At 45.6% G+C, this 19,230-nt stretch overlaps 1 protein-coding gene across 1 annotated transcript in view; it reads right to left on the bottom strand.

Annotated features, from left to right (window-relative positions):
* Positions 1-1,226: 1,226 nt before the first annotated feature.
* Positions 1,227-19,230, bottom strand: part of LOC121543581 (calcium/calmodulin-dependent protein kinase type 1D) — a 67,771-nt gene continuing 49,767 nt past the window's right edge. The window contains exons 2-11 of the mRNA XM_041853578.2: positions 18,647-18,778; positions 13,943-14,017; positions 9,342-9,480; positions 8,751-8,877; positions 6,173-6,248; positions 4,252-4,364; positions 3,704-3,782; positions 3,527-3,614; positions 1,540-1,846; positions 1,227-1,440 (exon numbers count right to left, since the gene is read on the bottom strand). Of these exons, the coding sequence (XP_041709512.2) occupies positions 1,322-1,440; positions 1,540-1,846; positions 3,527-3,614; positions 3,704-3,782; positions 4,252-4,364; positions 6,173-6,248; positions 8,751-8,877; positions 9,342-9,480; positions 13,943-14,017; positions 18,647-18,778 (1,255 nt within the window). The 3' untranslated portion in view covers positions 1,227-1,321. The remainder of the gene's footprint in view (positions 1,441-1,539; positions 1,847-3,526; positions 3,615-3,703; positions 3,783-4,251; positions 4,365-6,172; positions 6,249-8,750; positions 8,878-9,341; positions 9,481-13,942; positions 14,018-18,646; positions 18,779-19,230) is intronic.

Raw genomic sequence — 19,230 nt, 5'->3', positions numbered from 1 at the left:
TGACATAGGCAGACCACTGGACACCGTGTAGACAAATCTATGCTCGCAAGCAGTTTCTACAGCAACAAGGGTCACCACGGCGCCCAGTCCAATTCCCTGAGAACTTGTGTACTGGGCGCCGGTTGATGATGTCATCATGATGATGGCTCTTATGGTGAGGTCATGGCTTTGTAAAAGGGAGGGGGGTAGAGACAACAGCTCCACCATCTTGGATCCTGGGAAACTGATACTGTACGTCAGGGGTTCCCAAACTTACACTACACAACAGAGATGGCTGCTCTTTTATGTGGGCTTTTTCTGAGGCCCATTTGGAACTGCCTGGTTTCCCACCTGTAGCCCCTGATCTTTAGGATGGGAAACCCCATAGATGTTTAAAACTTTAACAGGGGACATCCCTGTCCAGCACTCTCCAACTCTATCCTAAACCTGCAGTGTGTTTCATAATATCTATATATGCGTCCCCTATAGGGTGGTAGTTATAAAAGTCTTATAAAGTAAGAAAATAATGAAACATAGTGCATGTTTCCCTTAACAAAGAAGTTGTACAGTGCTCTGACCCCATTTTGGGTATTTTAAAACTGTTTACAATCTCTATTCTCTGTTTGATAAATTCACATGGATGAGGAGTCTAACTCGGTAGCTGTACACACATTATCAACGTCTAAAACCGTGTCCAAACCTCATGTGCAAATAGATAAAGCATTACTTATGAAACATCACTCAGTCTTATGGTACTTTTAAAGCACATCTTAAACATGCGCGCAAACAAAGAAAAATCAACATGAACATGGAAAAAAAGCGCAAGAAAATACAAATGAAAAATAATCCAGTTGGTAACTGTTAACCCAGAGAGGGGAGGATAAAATACAGAAAATAAACAGAATTCAAACTCATAAGTAGGACCTTATAGAAGATGTAGGAAAGACTAGATTACAGGGAAATTGGGTTTGACTGACATAGACAACGCCGAATTCGACGGCAGCTTCTGAAAACACACCCACTTCACTCATCATGGTCTCTGACAGAAACAAACACTCAAAGGTAAACCAATCAATAATTATCTCGGAGTGGGTGTGGTTCCACAGAGTCGACACAATAGGCTTGTCCAAGGTGAGTATGGCGTGTTGTGATTGGTGGGATGGGTTTAGAGTCCTCTGCTCTCCCAGTCCTCCCAGATGCGGCATGGGGGAGGGGCAGGGCGGGGGGCAGGCTGGGTGGGGGTAGTAGGGGCACGGTAAGGAAGGGGGGGTGCGGTTTTCGCCCCTCTCTCTCTCTCTCACAGCGCCGTGGCCTCCCAGCTGGTCCCCCGCGGGACCTGGCGTCACTTAGTCTCTGTTAGTACCGTGGCAACAGTGGAGGGGTGGGGCCGGGCGAGCTCCGCCCCCATGGAGGGGGCAGAGGAGGTTGCAGACACCAGGCTGCAGGGGGTGGGAGGGGCACCTGGGGGGAGAACAGAGACTATGAACACAGTCAGAACTAGCAAACTTTACTAGTCCATGGTTTATGTGTGTGTGGATGCATGCATACATGTCCACTTACAGTCCTTGTGAGGTGAGTCCACAGAAAAGCTCTTCATAATGGCTGCATTAGGGTTCTGGCTCTGGCTCCGAGTCTGGCTTGGACTCGGAGAGGGTTGAGTAGAGCTCTGGCTAGGGATCTGGTTGGGAGTCTGGTTGGCCTGGTTCTGGTTGGCCTGGTTCTGGTTGGCCTGGTTCCGTTGATTCTGCATCTGTGCTGCCCGGCTGTTAGGAGGGTGAGGGTGAGAGCTGTCCATGCTGTGGCCCATACTACTGCTCAACTGCAGTCTCCTCATGTGTCGCACCACTGCGGTGGCATTGAAGGCTTGCTGGAGAGGGAGAAGGGGGGAGAGAGAGAGAGAGAGAGAGAGAGAGAGAGAGAGAGAGAGAGACCAGTGTATGATTTATAAACACTACATTAAATAAGCAATCACTCAGACACACTTGGACACTTGAATAACACTCAGAGACACTCAGACATTTATTAACATACACTACCGGTCAAAAGTTTGGACACACCTGCTCATTCAAGGGTTTTTCTTTATTTTTACATTGTAGAATAATAGTGAAGACATCAAAACTATGAAATAATACATATGGAATCATGTAGTAACCAAAAAAGTGTTAAACAAATCAAAATATATTTGAGATTTGAGATTATTCAAATAGCCACCCTTTGCCTTGATGACAGCTTTGCACACTCTTGGCATTCTCTCAACCAGCTTCATGAGGTAGTCACCTGAAATGCATTTCAATTAACAGGTGTGCCTTCTTAAAAGTTCATTTGTGGAATTTCTTTCCTTCTTAATGCGTTTGAGCCAATCAGTTGTTGTGACAAGGTAGGGGGGGGTATACAGAAGATAGCCCTATTTGGTAAAAGACCAAGTCCATATTATGGCAAGAACAGCTCAAATAAGCAAAGAGAAATGACAGTCCATCATTACTTTAAGTAGTCGCAAAAACCATCAAGCACTATGATGAAACCGGCTCTCATGAGGACCGTCACAGGAATGGAAGACCCAGAGTTACCTCTGCTACAGAGGATAAGTTCATTAGCGTTACCAGCCTCAGAAATTGCAGCCCAAATAAATGCTTCACAGAGTTCAAGTCACAGACCCATCTCAGCATCAACTGTTCAGAGAGGACTGTGTGAATCAGGCCTTCATGGTCGGATTGCTGCAAATAAACCACTACTAAAGGACACCAATAAGAAGAAGAGACCTTCTTGGGCCAAGAAACACAAGCAATGGACATTAGACCGGTGGAAATTTGTCCTTTGGTCTGGAGTCCAAATTGGAGATTTTTGGTTCCAACCGCCGTGTCTTTGTGAGACGCGGTGTGGGTGAATGGATGATCTCTGCATGTGTAGTTCCCACCGTAAAGCATGGTGCTGGTGCATGGTGCTTTGCTGGTGACACTGTCTGTGATTTATTTAGAATTCAAGGCACACTTAACCAGCATGGCTACCACAGCATTCTGCAGCGATACGCCATCTCATCTGGTTTGGGCTTAGTGGGACTATCATTTGTTTTTCAACAGGACAATGACCCAACACACCTCCAGGCTGTGTAAGGGCTATTTGACCAGGAAGGAGAGTGATGGAGTGCTGCATCAGATGACCTGGCCTCCACAATCCCTCGACCTCAACCCAATTAAGATGGTTTGGGATGAGTCGGACGGCAGAGTGAAGGAAAAGCAGCCAACAAGTGCTCAGCATATGTGGGAACTCCTTCAAGACTGTTGGAAAAGCATTCCAGGTGAAGCTGGTTGAGAGAATGCCAAGAGTGTGCAAAACTGTCACCAAGGCAAAGGGTGGCTTTTTGAAGAATCTCAAATATCTAATTTTGTTTAACACTTTTTGGTTACTACATGATTCCATATGTGTTATTTCATAGTTCTGATGTCTTCACTATTATTCTACAATGTAGAAAATAGTAAAGAATAAAGAAAAACCCTTGAATGAATAGGTGTGTCCAAACCTTTGACTGGTACTGTACATACAAACGTACCCTCCATTTGCTCTTGGCAAAGTTTTTCCTGATCTGTCTGCTCACAGACTCGTGGATATTCTTGCAGAGGGCCGTGTCCCCAGCGATCCTGAAAACACACACAGACACTTTATCATCTCATAATACCCACACGAGAGTGTGTGTGTGTGTTTATGATCAGTGTGTGTTTTCTCTCACCATGGATGTCTGAGGGCCTGGTCACAGGTGTAACGCTTCGCCGGGTCTTTCTCCATCAGACTGCCGATAAAGTCTTTGGCTGTGAAAAACATTAGAGAACAGTTGCTCACACTCATCACAACATACACAAACAGTAAACAGTCAGTGTAAGGCACATGGTTTCCTACACTCCCTGGCCAGTGTACCGAATACCTGGACGATGCCTCAGCTCTCTTTCCTGTAATCACTATTATTGTTTTGTGGTTTACTGGCAGACAGGGGGAATGGTTAGACTGGTGCCAAACTGGAGACTATAGGGCTCAACTATCATGTCTGTGATGACCTCTTAAAACACACACATACACACATACACACACACACACACACTATACACAAATTCCAAGAGGATGACATCACAGCATAGAGAAAGTAGCCATGGTGGTGTGGAGTCCATATGTGCCAGATGGGAGGTGGAAGAGGAGGAAGATGCTCTGTCTGAAGGGGATTCTCACTCCATTAAACACACATACATGCTCACACACACACACACACACACACACACCACTTACCTGAATCAGATATGTCGTCCCAGTATGGTTCATCAAACTCGTAGTCTGCTTTGAGGATCTGCTCAAAGAGCTTGGAGTCATTCTCATCGTAGAATGGAGGATAGCCACACAACCTGCAGACACAGACAGGAAGTGAGCTTATAAAAGTTAATAACAACACATGCATTCACTTCCTACTTCAGGGAATAGTTTACTTTTAATATGATAATAGAATACCATGAGGATGAACGAGAAAAATGCTTCAACAACTATTCAATTGATAACAATAAACTCACGAGGTTAATGTAATGTATCCTAAACCTTTCTCTGTCCGCTTTCCTAACCTAATTCTGGACTAATTGAACTTCTTCAAGTGGCAAAATGATTTCCATAGAAAACATTAGCCGCCATTATGATCAAACCTCATTAAAATGCCTTTCTCCATCGAAAGCTGTTCTGCCTGATGTGGTCGCAATGAGCTTTTTGTTTTTGTGCTTTCACATTTGGTTAAAGACTTGCGCGTCACTCCCCCGCAGGAGCCCGAGCGATTATTCCACCTGATTACCTGATGCAATCACTTCACACCTGAGGAGAGACCCAACCAGGCATGACGAGCCGGATTGTGTGGAGGTGCTCAGGATCGGCTAACGAGGTCTGAGGCTCGTGCGAATGGTGCTAATGGCTAAATGACAAGAGGGGAGTAGCTCAATGATCAATGGGAACTCACTGAGGAAACACCAGGGGTCCAACATCAAGCCTCAACCCAACACTACCATCCAGAACTGGATACTCTTGGATTTAATCTATTTACTTGAACTCTAAACACATATTTTCTCTAATTTAATATTGCCTCGGCTATTCACAAGGATGTTTAAGGACTACGTATTGAATATACACAAACATTCACAGTTTAATCCACCAGCTGGACTGACTGACTGTGTGAACGCTTTTTCTCAGACGTTTATTTCTTCTCCCTCACATGTGTAGAGGTGACAGGAGCGCGCGCGCACACACACACACACACACACACACACACACACACACACACACACACACACACACACACACACACACACACACACACACACAGCTCCCTCTGAGGACCCAGTGACACCTAGTGATCCTTATATCCAAAGCTGTGTAAGCATGGAGAGTTACATAACAACTACACCAATAAACGGACAGAGATGTATAAACAGGTGAAAATAGGGAACAGAGAAGGATGAGAGAGAGAACCAGAGGGCAGAGCCTGCTTTGCACATCACAGAGCTCATCTTGCGACAAACCATCGAGAGCCAAGAACAATACAGAAAGGGAGAGAGGGGAGCAAAAATGAGGAACGTTTTCAGCGGATGAGGAAGATTTGCACTGATGCTCTAATGACTGTGGTAACTCACACCTTTCTTTCATTCTTTACTGTTCTATTGCCCCTATTCACCATGTCCCTAACCCTGAACTCTAACCCCTAAACACACACACACTCTAGCCTTGAACTCAGTCAGCGAGGGCTGGAACACACAGCCCTAAATCTGCTCTCTGACTCAGAGGTTGTCCACACACAGACAGAGGGGTGAAAAACGAATGAAAAACAAAAGAGAGAAACGTTGAAGTCTGTTTTTTCTCCTCAGAAGCACTATGTCCATACATGGTGACTGAGCAGAGCAGAATGTAGTAGACTAACATCTGGGTCTGATGAAAGGACAGAGAGAGGCAGGACATTGTATCATTCTCCATTAATGACCATTGCAAAACACACAAACACACAATAAGTCAAACTTGTGTGAACATCTGCACTCCAGAAGACATGAAAATCACAGAGTGAACAAGGATCCAAACCAAGGCCCTCAATGTAAAGCTGTAAACTCTGCCCTCATGGCATTGACTGGGTATGGGAACACATAGCATGTCTAGAGGAGTTGTACAATAAACTGTAGATACTTACAGGATATATGCAATGACTCCTATGGACCAGCAGTCCACTGCCTTACTGTAGGGCTTCTGAGCAAGAACCTCTGGAGCTGAGAGAGAGAGAGAGAGAGAGACAGGGAGAGAGACAGAGAGAGAGAAGCGAGAGAGAGAGAAGAGAGATGTAGAGAGAGAGAGAAGAGAGATGTAGGGAGAGATATAGAGAGAGAGGGGTGAAACTTTGATGACATAACTGTAGACAGACAGACAGTCAGAGACCGAGACAGAAAGACACAGAGACAGACAGAGACATGTTCTCCTGCCTGGATTACCCTGCTATCGAGCTCAGAGCTGGAGCTCATCCTATCAGAGGCTGTGACCCCCACTCTGTGGGCGATTATCAAGACTGAGAGAAGCCTGTCCAGACTAAATCAATGAAAACAGCCCAGCCTAAATAGAACTGAGCTCACCCAAACAACGGCCGCCAGACCAAACATTATTGAAGATTGAGGTAAGTACAGATTAGGGAACAGGAAACAAGCACACACAGTCACGCGCATAGACACACACACACAGTCATACACACGCGAGCGCACACAGAGGCTCAAACGTGAAACGTTTTTCCACTTGTGCTGGGCTGAGAGTGTGTGAGTGTTGTGTATCTCCTCTAATGTGTGTGTGTGTGTTCAGTATGTGTATGTGTGTGTCCTCTCTCTGACGGTGGACCTGTCCAAACCACAGAGTCTGGTCTTAATTCACCCATCCCAGGCGCTAACCCTGGGCTATTAATACCTCAGGAATGCAGGCTTCTCAATGCCATCATCCAGGACCAGTTATATTTATCAGCATTTCTAATGCAGCAACCCTCATATTACAGCCTTTTAGAATGGAAAAGCCCTACAGCAGCCCACAGATGGGGAGGGAGGGATAGAGGGACAAAAACTGCAGTGGCCTCATCTAAAGAGATTGTGGGATAGAGGGATGAGAAGGGAGAATGAAGGAAGGTCTGACCATTTAAAGGCAATGTCATGTGGATGGGACAGTTCCAATGTCATGTGGATGGGACCGTTTCAATGTCATGTGGATGGGACCGTTTCAATGTCATGTGGATGGGACAGTTCCAATGTCATGTGGATGGGACAGTTCCAATGTCATGTGGATGGGACAGTTCCAATGTCATGTGGATGGGACAGTTCCATGTCATGTGGATGGGACAGTTCCAATGTCATGTGGATGGGACCGTTTCAATGTAATGTGGATGGGACAGTTCCAATGTCATGTGGATGGGACAGTTCCAATGTCATGTGGATGGGACAGTTCCAATGTCATGTGGATGGGACCGTTTCAATGTCATGTGGATGGGACCGTTTCAATGTCATGTGGATGGGACCGTTTTAATGTCATGTGGATGGGACAGTTCCAATGTCATGTGGATGGGACCGTTTCAATGTCATGTGGATGGGACAGTTCCAATGTCATGTGGATGGGACCGTTTCAATGTCATGTGGATGGGACAGTTCCAATGTCATGTGGATGGGACCGTTTCAATGTCATGTGGATGGGACAGTTCCAATGTCATGTGGATGGGACAGTTCCAATGTCATGTGGATGGGACAGTTCCAATGTCATGTGGATGGGACAGTTCCAATGTCATGTGGATGGGACAGTTCCAATGTCATGTGGATGGGACCGTTTCAATGTCATTAACTTGTAATGTGTTGTTTAGCTTCCCTACTGTAGCCTACACACTGACTATAGTTCCCTATGGATAAGCTTAAACAAGTGTCTGCTAACTGACTTGCATGTCAATGTAGGTGCATGGATAGGAGCCAGCAGCTAAAAGATGTCAACATGATGAGTCTTCAGTGTGTCGGACTACCAGAGGCACCGACCTACACGTCAACATGAAAGGATCTGTCATGGAATCAATGTAAAACATCTGTCTCTCACACACACTCTGCCGAGACAGACAGACAAACAAACAGACACACGTAAACAAACAAACAAACACACACACACACACACACACACACACAAACACACACACACACACACACACAGTGCCAGGGATGCAGTATATAAATCCCCATGTGTGGCACAGAGATGACAGCCCTCTGGCGCGTAGTGCACTGCAGTAGAGCGCACCGGCATCTTGGCTGTCTGACTCAGTCGCTCTGTTAAAAAGGGGAAAGCAGGCGACTGGGGGCAGGGTCTGTCAGCGTGTGATAAGGCCTTTTTACTCCAGAGGCAGGATGTCTGTGTGTGTGAGCTGCACACAGATGTGCTCTCCCCCATTGCAGACACATAATTAAAGCAGTGTGATTTTACCTATAGTATACTGTATTATGCAGTTGTGTCATTTATGTAATAATAATAATAATAATAATTTATGTAAAACACAGTGATAGCATCACACTCAGTAAGTAAGAGTGAACACTCAGACAATGTAGCACACAACTTCTGGAAAGGATGGTAGCATTAAAACCCAAAAGGCATTCATTTACTTTCCAGTATTAACATTTATGTAGCTGATGACACAAGGTACATTAACAACAGTGGCATTAACTTATAAGTAGGGACATTTAAGGTTATGGGGTGGGGGAGGCATCTCTTACCCACGTATCCCGGCGTGCCGCACGCGGTAGACATGACATCCCCGCTGCCCTCCATCTTGGACAGACCAAAGTCACTGATCATGATCTTAGACTCGTCCTGGGGGTTAAAATACAGCAGGTTCTCTGGCTGGAGAGAGAGAGATGGAGTGATAGATGGAGAGATAGAGTGAGTGTGTTAATCACAAACGGAGCTCTCCCATCCTTTGATCTCTCTACTTACATACCCTGAACATCCTGTAGATATAAAACTGTAATCATTTGTTAAAGGCAGTCTATGACCCTCCACACAATACAGTTATGTTGCTGTCTGTTTTATGAGGCCGTACTCCTCTCCCTCAGGGGATTCCGCTCTGTGGTATATTTCCCAGAAGCCACTGCGTGTTGTGACCCGCTGAGCGGCCTAAATCACAAACGCGTGCTGCACCTCACCACCACAATGAATCATGGTCCATAAAACACAAGTGATCCGCTCATGTCGAGATGCAGGTGGGAGTAGACAGGGTTTTTGTGTGTGTGTTTCAGTGTGTGTGTGTGTGTGTGTGTTGTGTGTGTGTGAGAGTGTGAGTGCGAGCGTGTGTGTGTCACCATCACCTTCAGGTCTCTGTGGACGATGCCCAACTTGTGGAGGTAGTCGACAGCGTCTAGCACCTGTCTGATGAGCGTACTGGCATCTTTCTCTGTGTAGAACCCCTTCTCCACGATACGGTCAAACAACTCACCTCCCGACACTCTGTAGACATAGACAGACAGAGAGAGGGGCTCAGTAAAAGAGGTAAGTAAAACAGATGTGCACACACGCAGACACACATCTGGAGGGAACCTGTTATCATATGAGACAGATCCACTGTGACTTCATTTATGAGCTATATGAATCTGCCTCCATTCAACCATGTGTGCGTGTGTTTACACCACAGTGGGGGTGTGCTTTGACCCATTCCAACCCTCTGCTCCACTAAACTTAACCCTACATGCTCCATACTATCACCATCAATCAAAGTACACCATACAGTCTAAAATGAACAGTATAGGGAGAACTGTAGCAGAGAGAGACAGGACAGGAGATGGGAGGGATACAAAATCTAAACAAAGAAACAGAGAAAAAGGTGCCTCATTTTTCTCGGGCCATAGAGTCACACAGTGGAGGATAGTTAAGTTTCAGAGTGTTTGTGTGTCAGACGGTGCCCTTGCTGTTTTACAGGTTTGTTTTAAGACTCTTAGCCAGATTATGGGCTTTTTTAAAGCGTCAGAACAGCCACAGGGCAGGAGCTGAACATCCCATAACTTTCCTCAGTCCTCTACAGCTAGCTGGCACAGGGCAGTATAGATGGCTGCTAAGCACTGATCTAAGGACAGATTTGCAGTCTGTCTGTCTGTCTGTCCCTTATGGTTATGGAGAGGGTAAACTGATCCTCGGTCTGCCACTAGCAGAACAGCTCAGTGCACTGGTCATTAGCTTAGTGGCACTCAGCTGTATGTGTAGCACTGCAGAAAACCTATGTAAATACTGTAGGTCTCTGGCTGACCGTAGAGGTAAAGTATCTTTCTGTCACATTCCACCACAAGAGGGAGTAGCCAACCACATCTCTAACAGTGCCATAGTCCTTAAAGACTAGTTCAGAGGAAGGAAGGGAGGGATATAAAAGTTCAATTGAAGTAAAATGACTCTATATTAGGTTTAACATGCTTTAGAACCAAGAGAGGAATTCAATTGTCAAGTATGTACAGTAAGAGGATTAAAGAGGTAGAATCTGTCTCTTATGACAGCCTCTGTTGGTATTGACAAGCACAATATGGAAAAAATGGAGGAAGGGAATTGTGCAGTTCCACAGGTACACAGCTCCCTCTCCTGGTTCCTGTATTGACACCATCCACTGATTCTATTGTCTCTCTATCTATCAGCTGTCTATTGATAAACAGACAGCTGACCTTCAATAGAATGCCATGTCATGTCACGCAAAGGGCTACCAGGAATCAGCAGTGACAACAAGTACTGTTTTGATCCACTGTGCTTTCATATTGACCCAATAAAGTGTATCTCTCTCTCTGTCCCTGTGTATGGCGTTTGGGAGGCAGATATACTGTACCTTCTTTCTCAGTAAGGAGTTGACAGATGGTGCGGCAGGAGCCTGAGGGGCTGCTCCTCTCCTCTGATCCCCATGGGGGCGCTGTAACCATGATCATTACTGGTATTCCTATTCACCCACACACTGAACCTAAAACAGCCTCAACTAGACCTCTCTTTTTGTCTTCTAGCTACTCTCTGAATCTAAATACTGATCTTGGATCAGCTTAATCAATCACAATTCTAACCTTAACCACCTTAAGATACAGACATAACTGTCAGTATAAAATAGCAACCTATACCACAGAAGATCGACCAGTTTCACTGCACCTCTCGTTACTGCACTGAGAGAGATTGATGGAGAATGAGCATAGGGTCTCTCTAAAACTGCACATATTTGCATTGGATGAATATTCATCCCTCACTCTAACACAAACAAACAAAAAAACACATGCGCACACACACACACACACACACACACTGGCGGAGAGTGTGAATCTGGGGGGCATCATCACAGTGACAGATCAAATAAGAGCTGGAAGAAAGTTACATTCTAATGAGGTTTCTGAAAAAAGGAGATAAGAAATGAATTGCTAATCCGCTCCACTCTCTCTTGCCCTTTCTCTTCTCTCTCTCTCTTCTCTGCCGACAGTGACTTGTTAAATTTTCCAGCCGAGACGAGCGTGGCAGGAAATGACAAGCAAAAGGCTTAGCTGAAAACACACACACGTTGGCTGGACATAACGGTGTGGTAGTGACAGAGGAGATGGGCCACCAGCCTGCAGGGTTGCGTAACCATTTGCGTAGGGAGACCATGGCAATCAGACAGGAGCCAAATCTACTTCCCTTTCAATACACACACACCATACTGCAGGCACACACACACACTAATTGTGCACACATACACCCCTCTATTGTCTTTCCATTCGGTCTCACTCTCTCCAGTCTCTTTCTTGTTTTCTCTGTCCCTTTCCCATCCTTCATCCCCCCTATCTCTCTGTCAGAACAGTATCAAGTTGTCCCTTTATCTGAGTGTAATCTGAGCTGTACAGTGGCCCTGTGTGCTCCTGTGTAGTTGTATGGCTCAGCAGTGCCAAACACTGCAGTGCAGGGGTAGGCAACTAGAGGATGGCCGAGGGGCCGGAACATAAGTATAAAAATGTATATACTGCAAATTGACCCCAACTTAGCCCAAAAAGAGATTGTTATTTTAAAATAACAATAATTTCATACCTTGACTACATTGAGACACAATCACGTCTCTTTTTTTATTCGTGGGAATAACTAAAATCCCGCGGGCCGCCTGTTGCTGACCCCTGCTGTAGTGTTTCCTACAGTAAGGTAGTGGTATGAAGCTATTGGAACAGCCACCTGCTGCTTCTGCAGAACACATCTGACTGTACAACTGTTGGGTTTGCTTAACTCACATGGTCTCAGTGTTGTTGGGGAGAAAAGAGAAAAACCATACCTGTGTTTGTATTTTCTGTAAAACACCACACACTTTCACAACCCTTTTCATTCATTCATTAAATAGCCACTGACTGAGTGGAAAAGTTTCAAGCAATGCTCTACTCTTAGCCACTCTAGATTTGTTTTCCTGCTCTTTGTTTTCTGCCTCCTTCCTTTCTCTCGGTCTCCCTCATCCCCTCTTCTTGTTCTTGGCTTCACTCAGATACCAAATTCACCCCAAAGCAATCTCCTTGATACATTGATCCACTGAGTATATTCTGCATCCAATATTCTCACTCTCTTTCTCCCCCCCTTCTCTCTTCTTCCCTCTCTCCATCACACTTTCATCTGCCTCCCATACCTTTCCCTCTCCATCCATCTCGCTCTCTCTCTCATTAATTTGAACAGGATTGGATGTATCAGCCATGTGGTGATGACATGGTTGTAGATTACTGTAGACAGCAGATCTTTATCCAAACAGAGATGGAAGCATCACACCAGACCCAACTAACTAATCACAGCTAGATCAGACATGACGTCAAAATCAAACCCGACGTGTCAAACTCAGACCACACCTGTCAACCTCTGAGGATGATTCATACCCAGGCAGGATCACAGGGGGCTGGTAAAGATGAGAGACCTGGTCCAGCGTTCCTACTCTGAGGTGACTCAGATAGGTACCGACTCAGAGCACAGATGAGTACTGAGATTTGCACCTGCTGAGGTGTTATTCCTGCTGCTACCAAGTTAAGCCCTGTCATAAGTGGAGTGGTGACCTTTCACCTCTGTATCCGTGGTAACAGAGCCTGATATGAGATGGTGCCTTGCTGCAGAGGAGACAGGGGAGAATAATTTCATGCCTGCTGCAGGTGAGGGGAGAGGTAAGGGGAAAAGGTGAGAGGAGGGAGGACAGATGAGGTGTGAGGGGGGAGGAGGACAGGGGTGAGAAGAAAGAAAGGAGAAAAGACGAGGAGAAAGAAAGGAGAAGAGAGACAGACGAGGGAGGGTGAGAGAGGCAGAAGACTGGAAGAAGAGTGAAGTGAAAGACGGTTCTGATGGGTGGATGTTTTTCTCCTCTGTTCTCAATTCGACAGCCTGTTAGCACTGAAACTAATAACATTAAGTGGGCCATGACTCAGCAATAAATAAAATGAAATGATCAAAGTTAAAACTGCTCTACTTTCCTGCACACACACACACACACTTACAACACACTTTAATCCATAACTCACACGCCTTCCTCTACAGACTGATATAACTCAAGCTGATTAATGTGGCCAGGAGTGCATAGTGGCACGTTAGCTTTGCTGTAACGTTAGAGTAACGTTATGTAAACGTTAGCTGATCGCTACGAGCCAGGTCCCATTCCCTCTCCTGTCGACCGTCTTAATGGAAGTATAATTGGAGTAATGAGGGCTTATAAAGTGTGTGTGTGTGTGTGTAAGCTAAAACCGTCACCCCTGCCCCATTCCTAGGTGCTGATTATAGAGGCAGTCTGAGGGTACAACAGGTCAGTGACAGAGACAGAGAGAGAGACAGAGAAAGAGACAGAGAAGGAGATAGAGTGATAAGGAGAGACCATAAGAAGTAGAAGGGGAGAGAGAGACAATGACAGAAATTAAGATCAAGAAATAAGACTAAATGAATGGAGGAGAGACAGACAGAGAGCGAGAGAACTTACAGCTGCATGATCAGGTAGAGGTGGTTGGAACTCTCATATATGTCTTCCAAAGCTACTATGTTCTCATGCTTGATTCTGTTGGGAGAGAAAACAAGAGACAATGTTAGTCTTGTATAACTCTAACCCTTTAAACAGATTGTCAGATCCCAGACTGTCTCAACCCCATCTACACCCCCTTTACCTCAGCTCTCTCTCTCTCTCTCTCTCTCTCTCTCTCTCTCTCTCTCTCTCTCTCTCTCTCTCTCTCTCTCTCTCTCTCTCTCTCTCTCTCTCTCTCTCTCTCTCTCTCTCTCTCTCTCTCTCTCTCTCTCTCTCTCTCTCTCTCTCTCTCTCTCTCTCTCTCTCTCTCTCTCTCTCTCTCTCTCTCTCTCTCTCTCTCTCTCTCTCTCTCTCTCTCTCTCTCTCTCTCTCTCTCTCTCTCTCTCTCTCTCTCTCTCTCTCTCTCCACATGCTTGTGCTGTGGTGGTGGTCTGTGCCACATGACCCGTTTGCGGATGACGTTATTGCAAGGGGGAATAATAGTGTACACACCTGACACACACACACGAAGCGTGAGCAGGTGGGGAGTTCAGTACATACAGTTGAAGTCGGACGTTTACATACACTTAGGTTGGAGTCATTAAAACTCGTTTTTCAACCACTCCACACATTTCTTGTTAACAAAGTGAAGTTAGGACATCTACTTTGTGCATGACACAAGTAATATTTCCAACAATTGTTTACAGACAGATTATTTCACTTATAATTCACTGTATCACAATTCCAGTGGGTCAAACATTTACATACACTAAGTTGACTGTGCCTTTAAACAGCTTGGAAAATTCCAGAAAATGATGTCATGGCTTTAGAAGTTTCTGATAGGCTAATTGACATAATTTGAGTCAATTGGAGGTGTACCTGTGGATGTATTTCAAGGCCTACCTTCAAACTCAGTGCCTCTTTGCTTGACATCAGCAAAGACCTCAGAAAAAAAATTGTAGACCTCCACAAGTCTGGTTCATCCTTGGGAGCAATTTCCAAATGCCTGAAGGTACCACGTTCAACTGTACAAACAATAGCACGCAAATATAAACACCATGGGACCACGCAGCCGCCATACCGCTCAGGAAGGAGACGCGTTCTGTCTCCTAGAGATGAACGTACTTTGGTGTGAAAAGTGCAAATCAATCCCAGAACAACAGCAAAGACCTTGTGAAGATGCTGGAGGAAACAGGTACAAAAGTATCTATATTCACAGTAACACAAGTCCTATATTGACATAACCTGAAAGGCCGCTCAGCAAGGAAGAAGTCACTGCTCCAAAACCGCCATAGTAAAGCCAGACTACAGTTTGCAACTGCACATGGGGACAAAGATCGTACTTTTTGGAGAAATGTACTCTGGTCTGATGAAACAAAAATAGAACTCTTTGGCCATAATAACCATCGTTATGTTTGGAAGAAAAAGGGGAAGCTTGCAAGCCGAAGAACACCATCCCAACCGTGAAGCACGGGGGTGGCAGCATCATGCTGTGGGGGTGCTTTGCTGCAGGAGGGACTGGTGCACTTCACAAAATAGATGGCATCATGAGGAAGGAAAATTATGTGGATATATTGAAGCAACATCTCAAGACATCAGTCAGGAAGTTAAAGCTTGGTCGCAAATGGACAATGACCCCAAGCATACTTCCAAAGTTGTGGCAAAATGGCTTAAGGACAACAATGTCAAGGTATTGGAGTGGCTGTCACAAAGCCCTGACCTCAATCCTATAGATAATTTGTGGGCAGAACTGAAAAAGCATGTGCGAGCAAGGAGGCCTACAAACCTGACTCAGTTACACCAGCTCTGTCAGGAGGAATGGGCCAAAATTCACCCAACTTATTGTGGGAAGCTTGTGGAAGGCTACCCGCAACGTTTGACCCAAGTTAAACAATTTAAAGGCAATGCTACCAAATACTAATTGAGTGTATGTAAACTTCTGACCCACTGGGAATGTGATGAAAGAAATAAAAGCTTAAATAAATAATTCTCTCTACTATTATTCTGACATTTCACATTCTTAAAATAAAGTGGTGATCCTAACTGACCTAAGACAGGGAATCTTTACTAGGATTAAATGTCAAGAATTGTGAAAAACTGAGTTTAAATGTATTTGGCTAAGGTGTATGTAAACTTCCGACTTCAACTGTACATTAGGAGTGTGTGATCTCTGAGCTCGTAGCGAGCAGTGGAGCATAGAGATATGAGTCATAGACAGTCTGAGGAGAGATGGCTGAGATGAGATCACCAGGGATAATGATGTATATTTAAACTCTCCCTGGGATAATGGAAGGGTAAAAGCAGATATGAACCTCTAAGAGTAGAGATAGAAAATGATTCCTGGTCTCCAGTCATTATATGAAAAATGCTTCCACAGTTAATGTGACACTATCACACTGCCTGACAGACACACAGCAGGAAAATTATTTGACAACTGATTCTCTGTCTCTTAGAGAAGGGTGTGTGTGTGTGTGTGTGTGTGTGTGTGTGTGAATCCCTGTCGAGCTGCAGGATCCAAATAAACTAGTAGGTGACCGAGTGGGCAGAGACTGTGGCACGACACTATACCCTAACTTCACATAGAGGGAGAGAGGGAGAATCATATCTTAGTGAATGTGTGTCTAGCAGTTTTCTATTCTTAACGCACGTGTGTGTGTTTCTGCATGTGTGTACACACGTGACCACGTGAAGCGTATACACATATATATACACTACATGTCCAAATGTATGTGGACACCTGCTCGTCGAACATTTCATTCCAAAATCATGGACATTAATATGGTGTTGGTCCCCCCCTTTGCTGTTATAACAGCCTCCACTGTTCTGGGAAGGCTTTCCACTAGATGTTGGAACATTACTGCAGGGACTTGCTTCCATTCAGCCACAAGAGCATTAGTGAAGTCGGGCACTGATGTTGGGCAATTAGGCCTGGCTCGCAGTCGGCGTTTGAATTCATCCCAAAGGTGTTCGATGGGGTTGAGGTCAGGGCTCTGTGCAGGCCAGTCAAGTTATTCCACACTGATCGACAAACCATTTCTGTATGGACCGCTCTTTGTGCACGGGGGTATTGTCACGCTGAAACAGGAAGGGCCTTCCCCAAACTGTTGCCTCAAAGTTGGAAGCACAGAATCGTCTAGAATGCCATTGTATGCTGTATCATTAAGATTTCCCTTCACTGGAACTAAGGGTCCTAGCCCGAACCATGAAAAACAGCACCAGACCATTATTCCTCCTCCACCAAACTTTACAGTTGGCACTATGCATTGGGGCAGGTAGCGTTCTCCTGGCATCCACCAAACCCAGATTCGTCCGTCGGACTGCCAGATGGTGAAGCGTGATTCATCACTCCAGAGAACGCGTTTCCACTGCTCCAGAGTCCAATAGTGGCGAGCTTTACACCACTCCAGCCGACGCTTGGCATTGCGCACGGTGATCTTAGGCTTGTGTGCGGCTGCTCGGCCATGGAAACCTATTTCATGAAGCTCCTGACGAACAGTTATTGTGCTGACATTGCTTCCAGAGGCAGTTTGGAACTCGGTACTGAGTGTTGCAACCGAGGACAGATGATTTTTACGCACTACGCGCTTCAGCACTCGGCGGTCCCATTCAGTGAGCTTGTGTGGCCTATCACTTTGTGGCTGAGCCGTTGTTGCTCCTAGACGTTTCCACTTCACAATAACAGCACATACAGTTGACCGGGGCAGCTCTAGCAGGGCAGAAATTTGACGAACTCTTGTTGGAAAGGTGGCATCCTATGACGGTGCCACGTTGAAAGTCACTGAGCTCTTCAGTAAGGCCATTCTACTGCCAATGTTTGTCTATGGAGATTGCATGGCTGTGTGCTTGATTCTATACACCTGTCAGCAAAGGGTGTGGCTGAAATAGCCAAATCCACTCATTTGAAGGGTTGTCCACATACTTTTGTATATATAGTGTACATGTGAATGACAATGTTTGGGTATGTAGAAATGACCCTGGGAAGCTGTGTCTTGTGACCTCTGCAGGCCATATTAGCCTGTCAATCAGCTGGTTGCCAGGAGATGCTGAGCGGCAGAAAGCCGAAGGACAAACATGGAACGCGTCAGAGGCTAGGCCACACCCCCCTCCACTGACTGGATCACCATGACAACAACACCTATCCCCCATAAATATTGTCAGGGTCAGTGGTGTCTCTCCTGTCCCTAGGGAACACACATGGTATACTGCAATAATAACACTAACACTAACACATACTGTAGACACCTAGTTCCGGTCAGTGAGTGACTGAGTGAGTGTGCGAGAGAATGTAGAGTGAGTGAGTGAGACCTTGTGGAACTACTGAGCATTGGGCCAGATCCAAGGTGATATCTGACTACATACACACAGGTGGACGCTCACAAGCACAGCTGAGTCCAAGCTGTGGAGAGGGATTACTGTATTATCCAGAAACGTGGAGATGCATATCTTTCATATTATCCCCTGGTGTATGTGTGTGTTCATACAGGTCTCTACTCAGCTACAGTACCTGACAATATGTATGACCTGTTTTGTCAGTGTGAGACTGTGGATCGTGACCTAAAGACAACAGTGAATGGGGAGTAGTGGGAGGGATGCGAGCGTAATGCGCGGTGGTGAGGGGCGGCAGTGTTTCCGTTCGGTCGCCAGGGTAACAGGTGTTAGGGAGGAGAAGGTAGGTGGGAGACATACTTGCGGAGCACGGTGATCTCGTTCTCGATGCTGCTCTCTTTCCCCTTCAGGGCCTTCTTGGGGATACACTTCACAGCAAACATCTTCCCTGTAGACCTCTCCTGGGCCAACACCACCTCAGAGAACGCCCCGCTAGGAGAGAGATGGAGACAGAAATTAGCAATTGTGTAAGACAGTTCAACACAAGTGCAGAAACTCAACACAGACATGAAACAGCAAAAAAAAGTTAACAAGGTTTCCATGAGAGAGACAGAGAGATATAGGGAAAGAGAGAGAAGGGTGGAGGAGAGGGATAAAGAGAAGGAGAGAGAGAAGGAGAGAAAGAGGTGGCAGAGGGGAGCTAGAGAGAGGGAGAGAGATTTATAAAGCAGAGTTCATTAATGCAGTCTCAGCTCCTTGAATCACACTGTTCTCTGTCCTGCTTATCTGAAACCCTCCAAACCACTCACTCACTATATCACCATCTCTCACACACTTCACAGCCACTCAGCTATCACTCTATCGCTCTCTCCCTCACCGTCTCCCCCCCTCTCCTTTCTCTTCATCTATCACTCCCTCTTGTTGTCCTTTACTCATTGTTTCAT

The sequence above is a fragment of the Coregonus clupeaformis genome, chromosome 20 (genome assembly GCF_020615455.1).
Source record: "Coregonus clupeaformis isolate EN_2021a chromosome 20, ASM2061545v1, whole genome shotgun sequence".
Classification (NCBI taxonomy): Eukaryota; Metazoa; Chordata; class Actinopteri; order Salmoniformes; family Salmonidae; genus Coregonus; species Coregonus clupeaformis.
Note: the sequence above shows the minus strand (reverse complement) of the source record. Positions and strands in the feature narration are given on the sequence as shown.